General features: G+C 50.4%; 1 protein-coding gene across 2 annotated transcripts in view; it reads left to right on the top strand.

The window, feature by feature from the left end:
- Positions 1–16573, top strand: part of LOC116956423 (alpha-1,6-mannosylglycoprotein 6-beta-N-acetylglucosaminyltransferase B-like) — a 51231-nt gene extending 34658 nt beyond the window's left edge. For both annotated transcript variants that reach the window (XM_076064819.1, XM_076064818.1), the window contains exons 13-16: positions 1078–1224; positions 5047–5238; positions 12495–12697; positions 13748–16573. In XM_076064819.1, the coding sequence (XP_075920934.1) occupies positions 1078–1224; positions 5047–5238; positions 12495–12697; positions 13748–13940 (735 nt within the window). In that variant the 3' untranslated portion in view covers positions 13941–16573. The remainder of the gene's footprint in view (positions 1–1077; positions 1225–5046; positions 5239–12494; positions 12698–13747) is intronic.
- Positions 16574–18292: the final 1719 nt, after the last annotated feature.

Raw genomic sequence — 18292 nt, 5'->3', positions numbered from 1 at the left:
CCCATAGACTCATACAGAGATCCATAGACTCATACAGAGACCCATAGACTCATACAGAGACCTATAGACTCATACAGAGACCTATAGACTCATACAGAGACCTATAGACTCATACAGAGACCCACAGACTCATACAGATACCTATAGACTCATACAGAGATCCATATACTCATACAGAAACCCATAGACTCATACAGAGACCTATAGACTCATACAGAGACCCATAGACTCACACAGATACCTATATACTCACACAGAAACCCATAGACTCATACAGAGACCTATAGACTCACACAGAGACCTATAGACTCACACAGAGACCTATAGACACACAGAGACCTATATACTCACACAGAGACCCATAGACTCATACAGAGACCCATAGACTCATACAGAAACCCATAGACTCATACAGAGACCTATAGACTCATACAGAGACCCATAGACTCACACAGAGACCTATAGACTCACGCAGAGACCTATAGACTCACACAGAGACCTATATACTCACACAGAAACCCATAGACTCATACAGAGACCCATAGACTCATACAGAGACCTATAGACTCATACAGAGACCCATAGACTCACACAGAGACCTATAGACTCACGCAGAGACCTATAGACTCACACAGAGAGCTATAGACTCGCACAGAGACCTATAGACTCACACAGAGACCCATAGACTCATACAGAAACTCATAGACTCATACAGAGACCCATAGACTCATACAGAAACTCATAGACTCATACAGAGACCCATAGACTCACACAGATACCTATATACTCACACAGAAACCCATAACTCATACAGAGACCCATAGACTCATACAGAGACCCATAGACTCACACAGAGAACCATACACTCACACATAGACCCATAGACTCACACAGAGACCCATAGACTCACACAGAGACCCATAGACTCACACAGAGACGCATAGACTCACACAGAGACCCATAGACTCACACATAGACCTATATTCTCCCATGGGGTGATGGTGAGTGACGGCGGTAGATTTGGCAGGCCTCATCCAGCAGTGGAGTGACCCCGGCTGCCATGTGCGTGTCCCTCAGCTGTTCGTGGGGCTGGGCTTCCCTTACGAGGGTCCGGCCCCGCTGGAGGCGATCGCCAGTGGCTGTGCTGTGCTCCTGCCACGGTTCAGCCCCCCACACTCGTCGAACCACACAGCCTTCTTCCAGGGCAAGCCCACCGCTCGCCTGGTATGCAGAGACATGCGCGCAGACTCGCATGTGCAAAGACGTGCGTAGACTCGCACGCAGAGACACGCTTTGACTCGCACGCAGAAATGCGCAAAGACTCGCATGTAGAGACGTGGACTCACGCAGAGACACGTGCACTCACGCAGAGACACGTGGACTCACGCAGAGACATGCGGACTCACACAGAGACACGTGGACTCACGCAGAGACACGTGGACTCACGCAGAGACACGTGGACTCACGCAGAGACACGTGGACTCACGCAGAGACATGTGGACTCACACAGAGACACGTGGACTTGCGCGTAGGGACTCACGCAGAGACACACGGACTCAGACGCAAAGACACACATACTCACGCAGAGACACATGGAATCATGCAGAGACACACATAGAGGCATGTGGACTCACACACAAAGACATGTGGACTCGCACACAGAGACATGGAGACTCACACACACAGACTCACGTGGACTCGCACGCAGAGACACGCGGACTCACGCGCAAAGAAACGCGGATTCACACGCAGAGACACACACAGTCACGTGGACTTACACATTAAGACTCACACAGAGACATGGAGACTCGCACACAGAGACACGTGGACTCACACACAGAGACACGCGAACTCGCATGCAGAGACACACTGACTCGCACGCAGAGATACACACTGTCACGTGGACTCACGCACTGCGACTCGCACAGAGACATGGAGACTCGCGTGCAGAGACACAGTATCACACCCAGAGACACGCGGACTCACACACAGAGACACGCAGACTCGCACACAGAGAAACGTGGACTCGCGCGCAGAGACACGCGGACTCAAGCGCAGAGACACACGGACTCACGCGCAGAGACACGCGGACTCACGCGCAGAGACACGTGGACTCACGCGCAGAGACACGCGGACTCACGCGCAGAGACACGCGGACTTACGCGCAGAGACACGCGGGCTTGCACGCAGAGACACGCGGACTCACACGCAGAGACACGCGGACTCACATGCAGAGACACGTGGATTCACGCGCAGAGACACACGCAGACTCACGCGCAGAGACACGCAGACTCATGCAGAGACATGCAGACTCATGCGCAAAGAAACGCGGATTCACACGCAGAGACACACACAGTCATGTGGACTCACACACTGATACTTACACACAGAGACATGGAGACTAACACACTGTGATACGTTATCATACTAAAAGATACGGGGACTCGCACACAGACGCGGTATCACACCCAGAGACATGGGGACTCGCACATGGACACTCACACGTAGAGGCACGCGACCCACACACAGAAACATGTGGACTCGCGTGCAAAGACATGCGGACTGACACGCAGAGACACGTGGACTCACACGCAGAGACACGCGGACTCAGGCGCAAAGACGCGCGGACGCACACACAGAGACAACGGACTCATGTGGACTTAGCAGAGACACCTGGACTCGCACACAGTTACAGGCGGACTCAAATGCAGAGACGTGGACTCGCATGCCGAGACTCACACATCGAGACACGGAGACTCACACACAGAGACACGGAGACTCACACACAGAGACACGGAGACTCACACCCAGAGACACGGAGACTCACACGGAGACACGGAGACTCACACACAGAGACACGGAGACTCACACGGAGACACGGAGACTCACACACAGAGACACGGAGACTCACACACAGAGACACGGAGACTCACACACAGAGACACGGAGACTCACACACAGAGATGCGGAGACTCACACACAGAGGCGCGGAGACTCACACACAGAGACACGGAGACTCACACACAGAGACACGGAGACTCACACACATAGACACGGAGACTCACACGGAGACACGGAGACTCACACACAGAGACACGGAGACTCACACACAGAGACACGGAGACTCACACACAGAGACACGGAGACTCACACAGCGACACGGAGACTCACACACAGAGACACGGAGGCTCACAAACAGAGACACGGAGACTCACACACAGAGACACGGAGACTCACACAGCGACACGGAGACTCACACAGAGACACGGAGACTCACACACAGAGACACGGAGACTCACACACAGAGACACGGAGACTCACACACAGAGACACGGAGACTCACACACAGAGACACGGAGACTCACACAGAGACACGGAGACTCACACACAGAGACACGGAGACTCACACACAGAGACACGGAGACTCACACACAGAGACACGGAGATTCACACAGAGACACGGAGACTCACACACAGACACGGAGACTCACACAGAGACACGGAGACTCACACAGAGAGATACGGAGACTCACACACAGAGACACGGAGACGCGGAGACTCACACACAGAGACGCGGAGACTCACACACAGAGACACGGAGACTCACACAGAGACACGGAAACTCGCACAGAGACACGGAGACTCACACACAGTGACACGGAAACTCACACACAGCGACACGGAGACTCACACAGAGACACGGAGACTCACACACAGAGACACGGAGACTCACACAGAGACACGGAGACTCACACACAGAGACACGGAGACACACACAGAGACACGGAGACTCACACACAGACACACGGAGACTCACACACAGAGACGCGGAGACTCACACACAGAGACGTGGAGACTCACACAGAGACACGGAGACTCACACACAGAGACACGGAGACTCACACAAAGAGACATGGAGACTCACACACAGAGACACGGAGACTCACACACAGAGACACGGAGACTCACACACAGAGACACGGAGACTCACACAGAGACGCGGAGACTCGCACACAGAGACACGGAGACTCACACACAGAGACACGGAGAGTCACACACAGAGACGCGGAGACTCACACACAGAGACGCGGAGACTCACACAGAGACACGGAGACTCACACACAGAGACACGGAAACTCACACACAGAGACACGGAGACTCACACACAGAGACGCAGAGACTCACACACAGAGACACGGAGACTCACACAGAGACACGGAGACTCACACACAGAGACACGGAGACTCACACACAGAGACACGGAGACTCACACACAGAGACACGGAGACTCACACACAGAGACACGGAGACTCACACACAGAGACGCGGATACTCACACAAAGACACGGAGACTTACACACAGAGACACGGAGACTCACACACAGAGACACGGAGACTCACACAAAGACACGGAGACTTACACACAGAGACACAGAGACTCACACCGAGACACGGAGACTCACACAGAGACAGGGAGAGTCACACAGAGACACGGAGACTCACACAGAGACACGGAGACTCACACTGAGACACGGAGACTCACACAGAGACACGGAGACTCGCACAGAGACACGGAGACTCACACAGAGATACGGAGACTCACACACAGAGACACGGAGACTCACACACAGAGACACGGAGACTCACACACAGAGACGCGGAGACTCACACAGAGACACGGAGACTCACACAGAGACACGGAGACTTACACACAGAGACACAGAGACTCACACCGAGACACGGAGACTCACACAGAGACAGGGAGAGTCACACAGAGACACGGAGACTCACACAGAGACACGGAGACTCACACCGAGACACGGAGACTCACACAGAGACACGGAGACTCACACAGAGACACGGAGACTCACACAGAGACACGGAGACTCACACACAGAGACACTGAGACTCACACACAGAGACACGGAGACTCACACACAGAGACACGGCGACCCACACAGGGACACGGTATCACACCCAAAGACTCAGAGACATGTGGACTCACACCGCTTTGTCTCCGTACCACTGCCACCGCCGCTGCCACAGCTGACGTCGCAGCACCCGTATGTGGAGACGTTGGTGGGGCGTCCGCACGTGTGGACCGTGGACGCGAGCGACCCGGCCGAAGTGGCGCGCGCCGTGCGGGCGATCGCCCACTCCTCAGTCACGCCCCACGTCCCGCTCGAGTTCACCGCTGAGGGCACACTGCAGCGCGTGGACGCCTACCTGCGTCACCAGGTGAGCGACGCGCTGGCACCACTGTGGTGGCACTGCAGTGGCATTGCGGTGGCACCGCGTCGGGACACGGCGGTGGCACTGCGGTGGCACTGTGTTTGGGACGTGGTGGCACTGTGTGGGCGACGTGGTGGCACTGTGTGTGGGCGACGTGGTGGCACTGTGTGTGGCAATGTGTGTGGGCGACGTGGTGGCAATGTGGTGGCACTGTGGTGGCATTACGATTCGGAGACATGGTGGCACTGCAGTGGCACTGCGGTGGCACTGTGTGTAGGCGATGCGGTGGCACTGCGGTGGCATTGCGGTGGCACTGCGTGTGGGCGACGTGGTGGCACTGTGTGTGGGCGACGTGGTGGCACTGTGTGTGGGTGACGTGGTGGCACTGTGTGTGGGTGACGTGGTGGCACTGTGTGTGGGCGACGTGGTGGCACTGTGTGTGGGTGACGTGGTGGCACTGTGTGTGGATGACGTGGTGGCACTGTGTGTGGGCGACGTGGTGGCACTGTGTGTGGGCGACGTGGTGGCACTGTGGTGGCACTGTGTGTGGGCGACGTGGTGGCACTGCAGTGGCACTGCGAGTAGGCTATGCGGTGGCGCTGCAGTGGCACTGCGGTGGCACTGCGGTAGCACTGCGGTAGCACCACGTGCTGGCGAGGGTTGGCGGATCGCCGTGACGGATACCTCCATATCCCCGTGGGGGTTTGGGAGGTGCCATACCCTGGCTCGCCAGCAGAGCGCAGTGCGGCTAATTTAATATAATCTGTTCCTTCTGCGTGGGGGATAGAGTGTGTATGTGTGAACTTATTTCGCGCACCATACGTAGCCAACGGTGCTAATCATAGGTCCGGGGGGAAGGACAACAAACTAAACACAAAAACAAGCAGTTCTAATTAAATGAGTTTTCAATCTCGATGATGATCTAAAAGTGCGTAGCTACCAGTGGCTTCCTAATATTGGACGGAGGAGACCCACAGAGACCCACAGAGATACAGAGACTCGTATATAACCAGAGATCCACAGAGACCCACAGAGATACAGAGACTCGTATATAACCAGAGACCCACAGAGACCCACAAAGATACAGAGACTCGTATATAACCAGAGACCCACAGAGACCCACAGAGATACAGAGACTCGTATATAACCAGAGACCCACAGAGATACAGAGACTCGTATATGACCAGAGATCCACAGAGACCCACAGAGATACAGAGACTCGTATATAACCAGAGACCCACAGAGACCCACAGAGATACAGAGACTCGTATATAACCAGAGACCCACAGAGACCCACAGAGATACAGAGACTCGTATATGACCAGAGATCCACAGAGACCCACAGAGATACAGAGACTCGTATATAACCAGAGACCCACAGAGACCCACAGAGATACAGAGACTCGTATATAACCAGAGACCCACAGAGACCCACAGAGATACAGAGACTCGTATATAACCAGAGATCCACAGAGACCCACAGAGATACAGAGACTCGTATATAACCAGAGACCCACAGAGATACAGAGACTCGTATATAACCAGAGACCCACAGAGATACAGAGACTCGTATATAACCAGAGACCCACAGAGATCCACAGAGATCAATACACACTTATTCCTACCCGCACATTGTAGTTCTGTTCACTCAATCGCATGATATCCAATTCCCATCCGTGGTTTAAAACATGTGTTCCTAATACATTCATCATGTTACGTCCAATTTGCGTTATGAAAACAACATGTGGCGTTATAGTAGAACAAACTGAATTTGGAGTTTGTGTGTCTCTCTACCCGTGGCTGTGTGGATTTTTCTCCGGGTCTTCCAGTTTTACCCTCCACGATTAGAATATACATCACATGTTTAGAATATTTGGCTGCTATAAATGTCCTCGTGATGAGCCACTTTGTTGACTTGAGATATTATTTGTGACGGGTTGCTTTTGAAAAAGAGCTACTTAGCTCAGTAGGCCTTACTACCTGGTAAAATAAAATAGTTTAGTTTTAATCTTTTTTTTTTAAAGTTGGGTCTTCTTCATCATGTCTCTTGTCCAGCCTATTCGCTCTTTTCCCGATATTCTGCACAGGCCACTGCTTCTGGTGTTGGCATTGCCAAACCTTGAGGAGTGCATTGTGGTGCTGCAGGGCATCTCAGGAGATGATCCATGGTTTGCTTCTCCTAACAAGCACTTTGGTCAGGGTTGTATGAAACCCACTCTCTCAGTCTGTTTAGGCTCCACCATGTGAGCCATTTGGAATTGGAGCTAGATGCAACATCCTCACTGGGGGTGAATCTTCGCTGCCTCCCATTTGGCAGCTTCGTCACTTGAGGGAAGTTCTGGCAGATTTCTGGTCAGTGGTACAGTGGAGCTGTTTCTTGATGAGAGATGATGGTGGTGCTGGCTGATGGCCACGTATCAGATGGCAGACGTCCAGAATTGCCGGTCGTGGTCGCCTGCTAATCTCTTTCTGATGTTAGGGGGGGCACTATGCCAGATAGTGCAATATAGGCAGGGAACAAGGGTGGCTGTCAGGCACCCTGTTACAGAGAGGGAAAAAAGTATTTGATCCCCTGCTGATTTTGTACGTTTGCCCACTGACAAACAAATGATCTGTCTATAATTTTAGTGGTAGGTTTATTTGAACAGCGAGAGACAGAATAACAACAATAAAATCCACAAAAACGCATATCAAAAATGTTATCAATTGATTTGCATTTTAATGAGGGAAATAAGTATTTGACCCGCTCTCAATCAGAAAGATTTCTGGCTCCCAGGTGTCTTTTATACAGGTAACGAGCTGAGATTAGGAGCACACTCTTAAAGGGAGTGCTCCTAATCTCAGCTTGTTACCTGTATAAAAGGCACGTGTCCACAGAAGCAATCAACCAAACAGATTCCAAACTCTCCACCATGGCCAAGACCAAAGAGCTCTCCAAGGATGTCAGGGACAAGATTGTAGACCTACACAAGGCTGGAATGGGCTACAAGACCATTGCCAAGCAGCTTGGTGAGAAGGTGACAACAGTTGGTGCAATTATTCGCAAATGGAAGAAACACAAAATAACTGTCAATCCCCCTCGGCCTGGGGCTCCATGCAAGATCTCACCTCGTGGAGTTGCAATGATCATGAGAACGGTGAGGAATCAGCCCAGAACTATACGGGAGGATCTTGTCAATGATCTCAAGGCAGCTGGGACCATAGTCATCAAGAAAACAATTGGTAACACACTACGCCGTGGAGGACTGAAATCCTGCAGCGCCCGCAAGGTCCCCCTGCTCAAGAAAGCACATATACATACCCGTCTGAAGTTTGCCAATGAACATCTGAATGATTCAGAGGACAACTGGGTGAAAGTGTTGTGGTCAGATGAGACCAAAATGGAGCTCTTTGGCATCAACTCAACTCGCCGTGTTTGGAGGAGGAGGAATGCTGCCTATGACCCCAAGAACACCATCCCCACCGTCAAACATGGAGGTGAAAACATTATGCTTTGGGGGTGTTTTTCTGCTAAGGGAATAGGACAACTTCACCGCATCAAAGGGACGATGGACGGGGCCATGTATCGTCAAATCTTGGGTGAGAACCTCCTTCCCTTAGCCAGGGCATTGAAAATGGCTCATGGATGGGTATTCCAGCATGACAATGACCCAAAACACACGGCCAAGGCAACAAAGGAGTGGCTCAAGAAGAAGCACATCAAGGTCCTGGAGTGGCCTAGCCAGTCTCCAGACCTTAATACCATATACAATCTTTGGAGGGAGCTGAAGGTTCGAGTTGCCAAACGTCAGCCTCGAAACCTTAATGACTTGGAGAAGATCTGCAAAGATGAATGGGACAAAATCCCTCCTGAGATGTGTGCAAACCTGGTGGCCAACTACAAGAAACGTCTGACCTCTGTGATTGCCAACAAGGGTTTTGCCACCAAGTACTAAGTCATGTTTTGCAGAGGAGTCAAATACTTATTTCCCTCATTAAAATGCAAATCCATTTATAACATTTTTGACATGCGTTTTTTCTGGATCTTTTTTGTTTTTATTCTCTCTGACTGTTCAAATAAACCTACCATTAAAATTATAGACTGATCATTTCTTTGTCAGTGGGCAAACGTACAAAATCAGCAGGGGATCAAATACTTTTTTCCCTCACTGTATGTATGTTTCTACACGTATCATTTAAGGTGGTGTCGACACAATTACTGTCAGTTGAGTGTCCCCAGGTGAAGCATGCATATTCAGCCACAGAGAAACAAAGTACTAAGGCAGTGATGTGTCGATTAGATGGATGTGCTCCCCACTTTGAATTTGTGAGCTTTCGCAGAATGTTTTGTGTTGACCTTGGCTTTGCTATTTAAAGTGTGCTTTTTGTAGCTGAGTATACGATCCACCGTTACTCCGAAGTACATTGGGTGATTCGAGTGTTTGAGGCTCTGGTCTCCCCAGGATGACATTCAGGTGTCGCTCTGCATTCCGGTTTCTCAGGTGGAAGGCACAGATTTGGGTTTTACCCAGGTTGGGTTTGAGATGATCATGTGGGGAGTATCTTGACATCTCATCCAGTGCCCTTTTCAGGATCTTCTCTGTGTCCTCGACATTCCTCTGCTCTGTGCATAGATGAACAACTGACATTCAGCAGGAAGTGGCTGGTCGGTAAAGTCACGTAGGTATAAAATAAAATAAATCACGACGTTTCGATTGCAACACAAGCAATCATCATCTGCAAATCTAGATTGCAGTGGCTGATCGTTGGTGTAGATATTTAATGAAAGTGGGGCGAGCACACTGCCCTGTGGTAAGCCATTCTTTTGAGACCACCATCTACTTTTCTGCCCGTTTAGCTCCACCTTGAAGCATCTGTTCTCTAAGAGGCTATGAATGGCCGAGCTAAGATCTAGGTCGCCAGTCATGAGGTGCAGTTTGTGGACTGGGATACAATATTGAACAGTGCCATATGTAGCAGATAGATCAACAAACGCTTCGCCGGTGATCAACTTTTGTTGGAAGCCATCTTCGATGTGCTGTGTTATGTTTAATAGTTGGCCTGCACAGGATTGGCCGGGTCTGAAACCCGCTTGGTCTCGTATGAGTTTTAGATCTACCAGAGTGAAATTCATTGCAAGATAAGACGTACGTAGAGTATGTAAGTGATATCTTTGGGTTTTTTGGTAAAGCCATGTAGATAGAAATAAATAACAAAAATCAAAATCGCGACATTTCGATCGCGACACAAGCGATCGAAACGTTGTAATTTTGATTTTTGTCATTTTTTTCTATCTACGTGGCTTCACCAAAAGACCCAAAGATTCTGAATTCCTGCAGTCACGAAAGCTTTAAGTTATGTCAGTGATGCTTTGGAGGGAGATGGGTCGATAGCTTTTTGGTGATGAAAGGTCTTTCCTGATTTGGGCAGAGTTATGACTCTTGCCTTCCCTCATACTGATGGTATCTGTTTACTCATCATACATTTGTTGAATAGGTCCGAGGTGTTATACCATCTCAACGAGTATATTATCCACTCCTGCTGCCTTCCCCTGTTTAAGAAGGCCTTTGCCGGCTGTCAGATCCTTCTAGTACATGGGCGTGTTAAGTCTCTTGGGTGGTTGCTTGTCAGGTGGTATAATACAGTGATGGTGCTCTCCGGTGTTTTTTTTGCCACCGCTTCCCATTGTTGAGCAGTTGTGGAACTTGGTTCGCAGCAGCATTTTACATGGCTGGAGGTGTGATGTTCTCACCTCCCTGTTGTCTTCTGGTCGCCAAAGCTTTCTTGCTGTTACATGTCAGATTGGTATTCACGATCATCTCTCACCAAGAATTATGTCACTCGACTCCTATATTGTCTATTAGGTTTTCTCCCAGCGTAATGGTGGATTCTGAGAAGGGGTCGAGATGGTATTCATCCTCATGGAGGGCATACAGCTCAGAAATTGTGCTTGACATGCCTGGGATGTATCTTGTGCAGCAGCCCCTTGGGATGGAGCAGCAGGCACTTATTTTCACAGCGCTCATGCAAGTGCGGTGGTTTCAATGGGTGGGAGTGGTGTCCTTGATTGAATCCTCCACTGCCTCTGTGAAGGCTATCCATCTGTCTTTTTTCAAGTTGAATCGTCTGCGAAATTGAGTGTTTTGCACTGTTTGTTGTGACCCTGGTTTCATGCTTATCTGGCGGTGTTGGGTTTTAGGTATGGGCTCTCGTACTGCTTTCCGGCACATGTGGCTAATTTCATTGCTTGCAAAACTGAGGTCTGTGTTGTATCCTCTTCTCCCGCGGCTGCTGGTGAATCAGGTGAGTGAACTCTGCCCATTGTTCCACTTAGAGGGTGCCGTCATTGTTGTTGGCATCGTATCCCCAAGCTGTGTTATGGGAATTGAAGTCCTCCATCACGAGGCTCTTCATGCGTATGCAGCCATCCGGTAAAATGTTCCACTCGTTAGTGCTTGATGGTGGTTTATACAAGGGTGTTATAGCGATGTTCTTGAGGCTAAGTGTGATGGTTTTGATGTTGTTGTTGCTTGTATTGGTTATGCACTCTCAATCTTCAGGTTAGGTCTAGCAAAGACTACACTGCCATACTGCCTCTCTCTTGTTCAGCAACGAGTGCTTTCCCCTCAATGATTGGGTGGGTGGTTTCAGGACCTTTGTGTGTCTCCTGTAAGTATACAATATCATACTCCTCTCATATAACTGCCAGGATGTCAGCTTTGGCCTGTGAGTATCTTCACTTTTAATTGAGAGGATTGACAGTGCCGGCTGTTGTTGTCCACACGTTTCTTGGGTAGACGCGGTTGGTTTTGGAGTGGTTAATAGATTTGGCCTTCTGGAGAATAACCTTCCAGAAGTTACCAGGATGCACCGCGAGGAGGTATCGATCATGCTTCCCAAGTCGGGCCAGCTGACGGCTTCTTATTTTGTACGGCTGATGTAGAGTAGGTACAGAGCAGCAACTACAATTTTACAGTCACGTGGTTAAGCCAGACCATCGAATCAGGAGCAGAAGTGTATAGTCACTGTGGTGTCTCAATCGTATTCATGGATCGGGGAAATTGATGTCGTTATACATTGTATGGTCTGTTCTGGATGACCACAGTCGCACACTGGACAGTTTTTAATTTTTCAGTTTTAGTTTAGGATGTTTCTCTTTATTATTTGGGGCCGGCTGTCTGCCACCACACAACGCGTGTGCCTCTCTCTCTCTCTCTGCCTCTCTCTGCCTCCCCCTCTGCCTGTCTCTTCGCCTCTCTCTCTGTCTGTCTACATGCATGCAGGACTTCTGTGCACCTGGGGCACTGCGTGCATGGCCTCCTCACTCAGCGCTGCGTGCGGTGACGACACCATCGCGGGGTGAGGATGGAGAGGACTCGGCGGAGGCTGCTGTGGCGGTGTCGTGCGTGGACGCGTGCGCCGCACGGGGCTGGGTGTGCGAGCCGGCGTTCTTCCAGCTTCTCAACTCCCCAGGAGCGCTGAACAGGTGTCCAGTCTCTCCTCCTTGCACTCCTCCTCCCTCGCACAAATACAAATAACACGAGGTAACACCATTTTTGTTCCTGGGTAGTAAGTGTTATTTCCTAATTGGTTATGCCTAAAAAGTTTAGAAAATGGCTATTATTCCCCACAAACTTTGCTTTTGTGCCCAGGACAGTGATATTTTTAAATGTACCTATTTTCAATGAGAAAAGGGGCGAATTTGTGTATTTTCGTTCGCATAAAGTCAGAAAAAAACAACATATGAATCAAAACTAATAAGTTTTTATACTAAAGTAATACACAAATGACTACAAAAGATCGATAAGTGAGTAGTTTTTCGAGATTTACGATTATACTGTAAATCACTTTCACGAATCAGCCCCAAAATGTAGTCTCCCATCATGTTCTCGTTCTACTGTCCTTGGTAGCGGTGTTCAAAGTCCAGTATATCCTGGTGGAAGCGCTCACCTTGCTCCTCTGAGTACGCTCACATGTTCTCCTTGAATTTATCAAGATGAGCATCAAGGATGTGGACTTTAAAGGGACATCCTACAGCCCATTGTGCTGTAATTCTTCACCAGTCTCAACCAGTTCCAAATAGTTTTCGACCTTGTGATTGCCCAGGAAGCCATGAACCACTGCAGGAATTCATATTCTTTGGGTCTTTCGGTAAAGTCACGTAGATTGGTTGTTATTTTCTTTGAACAAATCTACGTGACTTTACCGAAAGACCCAAAGAATATGAATTCCTGCAGTCACGAAAGCTTCAAGTCAAGAGCACCTTACACTTTACACGGGAGAGGCCTTCCACATTTAGTTGATACACTCGTAATCCAGGTCCCACTCTTCTTTGGCTGATCTTTTGGCCTTTAAAAGGACCATTTTTTTCCATCATGGCGATGACATTGATTATGATGATGGAACGACGGTGATGACCGAAACGTCAGGACATCTTGCCGGCCATCCAGAAGACAACTGCTGTACGGCACCAGCGCGGAAGCCTCGGTTCACCGAGACACCTCCTCCCTCCGCACCCCCATCCCCCCCGGTTCAGGCTGGGCATACGATGCGATGCACTGGAGGAGGGGGAGAGCCACCTCTACCCGGCGTTCCTCCGCTCCCAGCACCGCTGCTTCCTGCAGAAGGAGCCGCTGCTCTTCAGCTGCGCTGGGGCCGCGTGGGGCAGGGTCTGCCCCTGCCGCGATTTTCTCAAGGGGCAGCTAGCGCTGTGCCACGATTGCCTCTGATGCCTCTCCCTCACACCCTCCCCCGGTTTTTCCCCGACTCCACAAACAGAGCCATGCCGAGCCAGCCTGGAGGCAGCAGCAGCGGCAACTGCAGTAGCAGCAGTGTGCCGTGACTGCTCGCTTTCAGTCCAGCCCGGTTAGGCAAAATTCCCAGTGGAAAAAAACCCACCGCTACTGTGCTGGCCCCGCGGTGGCTCGGCTCGGATATGCCAGTGGGAAATGTGGCCTGAAAGGCTCCACTACCACAGTCTGTTTCTCCTATAACTCCGCATGTTGTTGTTTTCATTAAGCCATTTGGGATGTAACGCGATGATGAATGTAGTTAGGGACTAAGCGGTATTAACGGCTGCCTCGGCGTAGCATGATCGCACACAAGACATTGTGATGCTTCTAGATGCTACGACCCAGACGCCTCAGTCTTTGCTTGGCCTGTGTACGCATCTCCCTGTTATGGCAGACTGTGCTTTTCTCCCCTATATTATATATTATTTATAAAAACGCGATTTTTCCATAATGCGGTGTTCTTCAGGAACGACGCAACTACTCCCGCATTATAGGAGAACAGACTATTTATACCACTTTTTTATTTATTTATTGAGCCTATGTAGCTCTTTTTCAGAAGTGACCTGGCTATCACAGATAGCTCAACTAAGTGGATTATCATGTGCACATTTCTAGCAAATACTATAAAGGCACGTTTCTAATTGAAGAGGGGAAAACCGGAGGACCTGGAGAAAAATCCACACAACCATGAGGAAAACATGTAAATTTCAAATATACAACAAGCATCAGGGTCGGGATCGAACCCGCGACCTCCTGTATACCAGGCGAGGTAGTTAACATCTCCTAGGTACCGTGGCGAGATGTTAACCGTCGTCCCCTACACCTTTCGCTGAACGTTCACTAGGTGGCTGGCAGGCCCGAGCAGGTGGCACCATGGACTCGTCGCTGGACCTACACTGGGATGTGGTGTGCCACGTGGCGGTGACATTTTTGCTGGTGGTGGACCCAGACAGCTGGTGTGAAGCCAGTGCTGGCCCACTCCCTGCTCTCCTGTCGGCTCTGGAGATGCTGCTGCTGCTGTTGATGATGCTGCTACTACTGGTCAGGGAAACTGCCATCAAATCTTATTTATTGTATTTCTGTTTAAGGAGTAGTAGGGCTTTAATCTTGATTTGAAGCTTTCGTGACTGCAGGTCCATACTCTGTGGTTCTTTCGGTAAAGTCACGTGGGTAGAAAATAAGAGATCACGACGTTTTGATCGCAACACAAGCAATCGTCATCAGGTGAGACCATTACAGCAGGAGAACTGTTGAAGTAGGCGAGAGAGCTCCCGAGTATCGTAGGGCTTTGGCGACATAATATTATCCATAAACGGTTTTGGGGGGGGGGGGGTTATATGTCATAAATATACATGTGTTGTGAACCTGCCACCACCCAACACAGCCAATGAATACGGTTGTCACAGGGCTCCTGGGAGAATGAGAGGCGGATTCTGCTCTTCCCTCAAACTTCGCGACCTGCCCCCTACAAATACCGACTGTAATCACCCACGAATGTCTGTCCTTAACGCTCATGACGTCACTCCACATTGACCAGCCCCCATAATTAATATTAATGAGCAGGTGACGTCCTCCAAATGGACACGCCCCATTATTATTACCTACGATGAGCCAAAAATGTCTGTGTGCAACACTCGTGACGTCACTCCGTCAACCAGCCCCATTAATAATCATGAGCAGGTGACGTCACTCCACATGAGGGGCCGAGGGAAGCCTCCCCCCTTGGCGTCCCTCACTACAAAGGCAGAACCCTCACGTCACGCGATGTCCGTGACGCTGCTGAGACATGAAAGTCAAAAGGACGTCATGATGCACAAGGGATTATAACCTTTACATGAAATGTCTATCACCGCGCCCTTACAAATTGATGCAATGAATATCACGCCACGGACTGATTTTCGCTTGAAAGTTTCAGATTTACTGCAATACACCCGTCCTTGGACGGGCAGAAGGCGAGTTGTAATAATTATTGCCAGCCAGGGCATTCTTTGCCCGTAATGGGGGATTTTGTGATGTGGGTGGGTTGTGTGGGGGGGTTGCCACACGATTAACTGAAGTCTCAGATACTCGTCTTGAAGAGGTATATCTGTATTAATATCGGCCGGACACAGAGGCTTTGAAATAAACTTGAGTGTATCTACACCCTGGCAGCAGCAGATGCCAACTCCTCCCCGAGTCACAGGGGTACAACGGGCAGCAGTGGCACGGTGCACTGCCCTCGTGCTGTCAGCCGTGATGCCCTCCGCTTGCTCTCCCGGCTCGCCACGCTGCAGTCTCACTCCTGCCCAGCCACGCGCTGGCTGGGCTCGGCAAGTCTCCTCCTCGCCCCAGAGTCCCGTTTGCTGCGCCCGACATGAAGCGCTCCTTTCCCGTGCTGTACGAGTTGCGTGACGTCATTTATGGACGGCCCCTTACCACTTCATCCCACAACGTTTGTTGCAATCTGAATAATTGGTAACATTTTGCCGGTAATTACAGCAAAAACAATCAGCCTGGTCAGTGTGGGTCGAACCCTCCAACACAACCGGTTATTGCTGAACTAGTCGCAAGGGGCCGTCCATAATGACGTCACGCACCTAGGGTGGGGGGGGGGGTCAGACATTTGACGATGTGTGACGAGGGGGGTTTGAGAAATGTGACGTCACATCAAAATGCGCAACTTTAAATAAATATAGACAACACGTTCTACTTTATTAAATAGACTTTTGACTAAATGTGTTCTCCTACAACATCAGGGTGCAGCGCCACATTAAATACGCACTACAATGACAATAGTTTAAAGCGATTTGAAGCATGTTTTATTTGGGGGGGGGGCAGAGCTTTGTGACGTCATATTTGAAGGGGGGTCTGACTTTTTGTGACGCCGTGTGACGAAGGGGGGGGGTCAAAAATCGTCCAAAATCGCGTGACGTCATTTATGGACGGCCCTTACCACTGCACCACCACTCCCCCACTAACACACAGACAACACACAGACACTGGAGATCAGGAGAGGAACACACGGAACAGAATCCACACAGAGAGAGAGGCGCCCGAGTCGGGAATCGAACCCAGGCGATGCTTGCTGTGGGAGGCGCGTCACCGCCGCCCTGATCGACAACAGTCTGGGGACTAGCTGATGATTGTGACGAGAGGCGACGCTCCTTCTGCTCCACCTACACCCTATAAGCGTTCACCACGCTCCGCACCGGCTTCGTCATTTGGCGTCTCATCAGCAGGGTCGGGCTCTCTCGAATCTGCGCGGGTGAACCGACAGATGCCTCTGCACTCCGAGAACGAAGGCCGCGTGGCTGATGGGAAGGGTTGGGGTGTAGGAGGTTAGGCTTAGAGGGTATTTTGAACGTTAGGATGTAGGGTAGGGGTATGTTGAAGGTTAAGAGGTAGGGTCGGGGTATGTTGAAGGTTAGGATGTAGGGTAGGGGTATGTTGAAGGTTAGGAGGTAGGGTAGGGGTATGTTGAAGGTTAGGATGTAGGGTAGGGGTATGTTGGAGGGTAGGAGGCAGGGTCGGGGTATGTTGAAGGTTAGGATGTAGGGTAGGTGTATGTTGAAGGTTAGGATGTAGGGTAGGGGTATGTTGGAGGGTAGAAGGTAGGGTAGGGGTATGTTGGAGGGTAGGAGGTAGGGTAGGGGTATATTGAAGGTTAGGAGGTAGGGTAGGGGTATGTTGGAGGGTAGGAGATAGGGTAGGGGTATGTTGAAGGTTAGGAGGTAGGGTAGGGGTATGTTGGAGGGTAGGAGGTAGGGTAGGTGTATGTTGAAGGTTAGGAGGTAGGGTAGGTGTATGTTGAAGGGTAGGAGGTAGGGTAGGGGTATGTTGGATGTAGGGTAGGGGTATGTTGGAGGGTAGGAGGTAGGGTAGGGGTATGTTGGAGGGTAGGAGGTAGGGTAGGGGTATATTGAAGGTTAGGAGGTAGGGTAGGGGTATGTTGGAGGGTAGGAGGTAGGGTAGGGGTATGTTGAAGGTTAGGAGGTAGGGTAGGGGTATGTTGGAGGGTAGGAGGTAGCGTAGGTGTATGTTGAAGGTTAGGAGGTAGGGTAGGTGTATGTTGAAGGGTAGGAGGGTAGCGTAGGTGTATGTTGAAGGTTAGGAGGTAGGGTAGGGGTATGTTGAAGGGTAGGAAGTAGGGTAGGGGTATGTTGGAGGTTAGGAGGTAGGGTCGGGGTATGTTGAAGTTTAGGACGTAAGGTAGGGGTATTTTGAAGGTTAGGAGGTAGGCTTAGAGGGATAGTAGTATGGGTAGATTGGAAGGTAGAGGCTTGGGGTAGGCTTAGTTCGGAGGGTAGGAG

The sequence above is a fragment of the Petromyzon marinus genome, unplaced genomic scaffold (assembly GCF_048934315.1).
Source record: "Petromyzon marinus isolate PM22_M1 ecotype Great Lakes invasive population unplaced genomic scaffold, UKy_Petmar_22M1.pri1.0 PM_Scaffold_77, whole genome shotgun sequence".
Taxonomy (NCBI): Eukaryota; Metazoa; Chordata; class Hyperoartia; order Petromyzontiformes; family Petromyzontidae; genus Petromyzon; species Petromyzon marinus.
The sequence above is the reverse complement of the archived record's forward strand: the minus strand, read 5'-3'. Positions and strand labels throughout refer to the sequence as shown.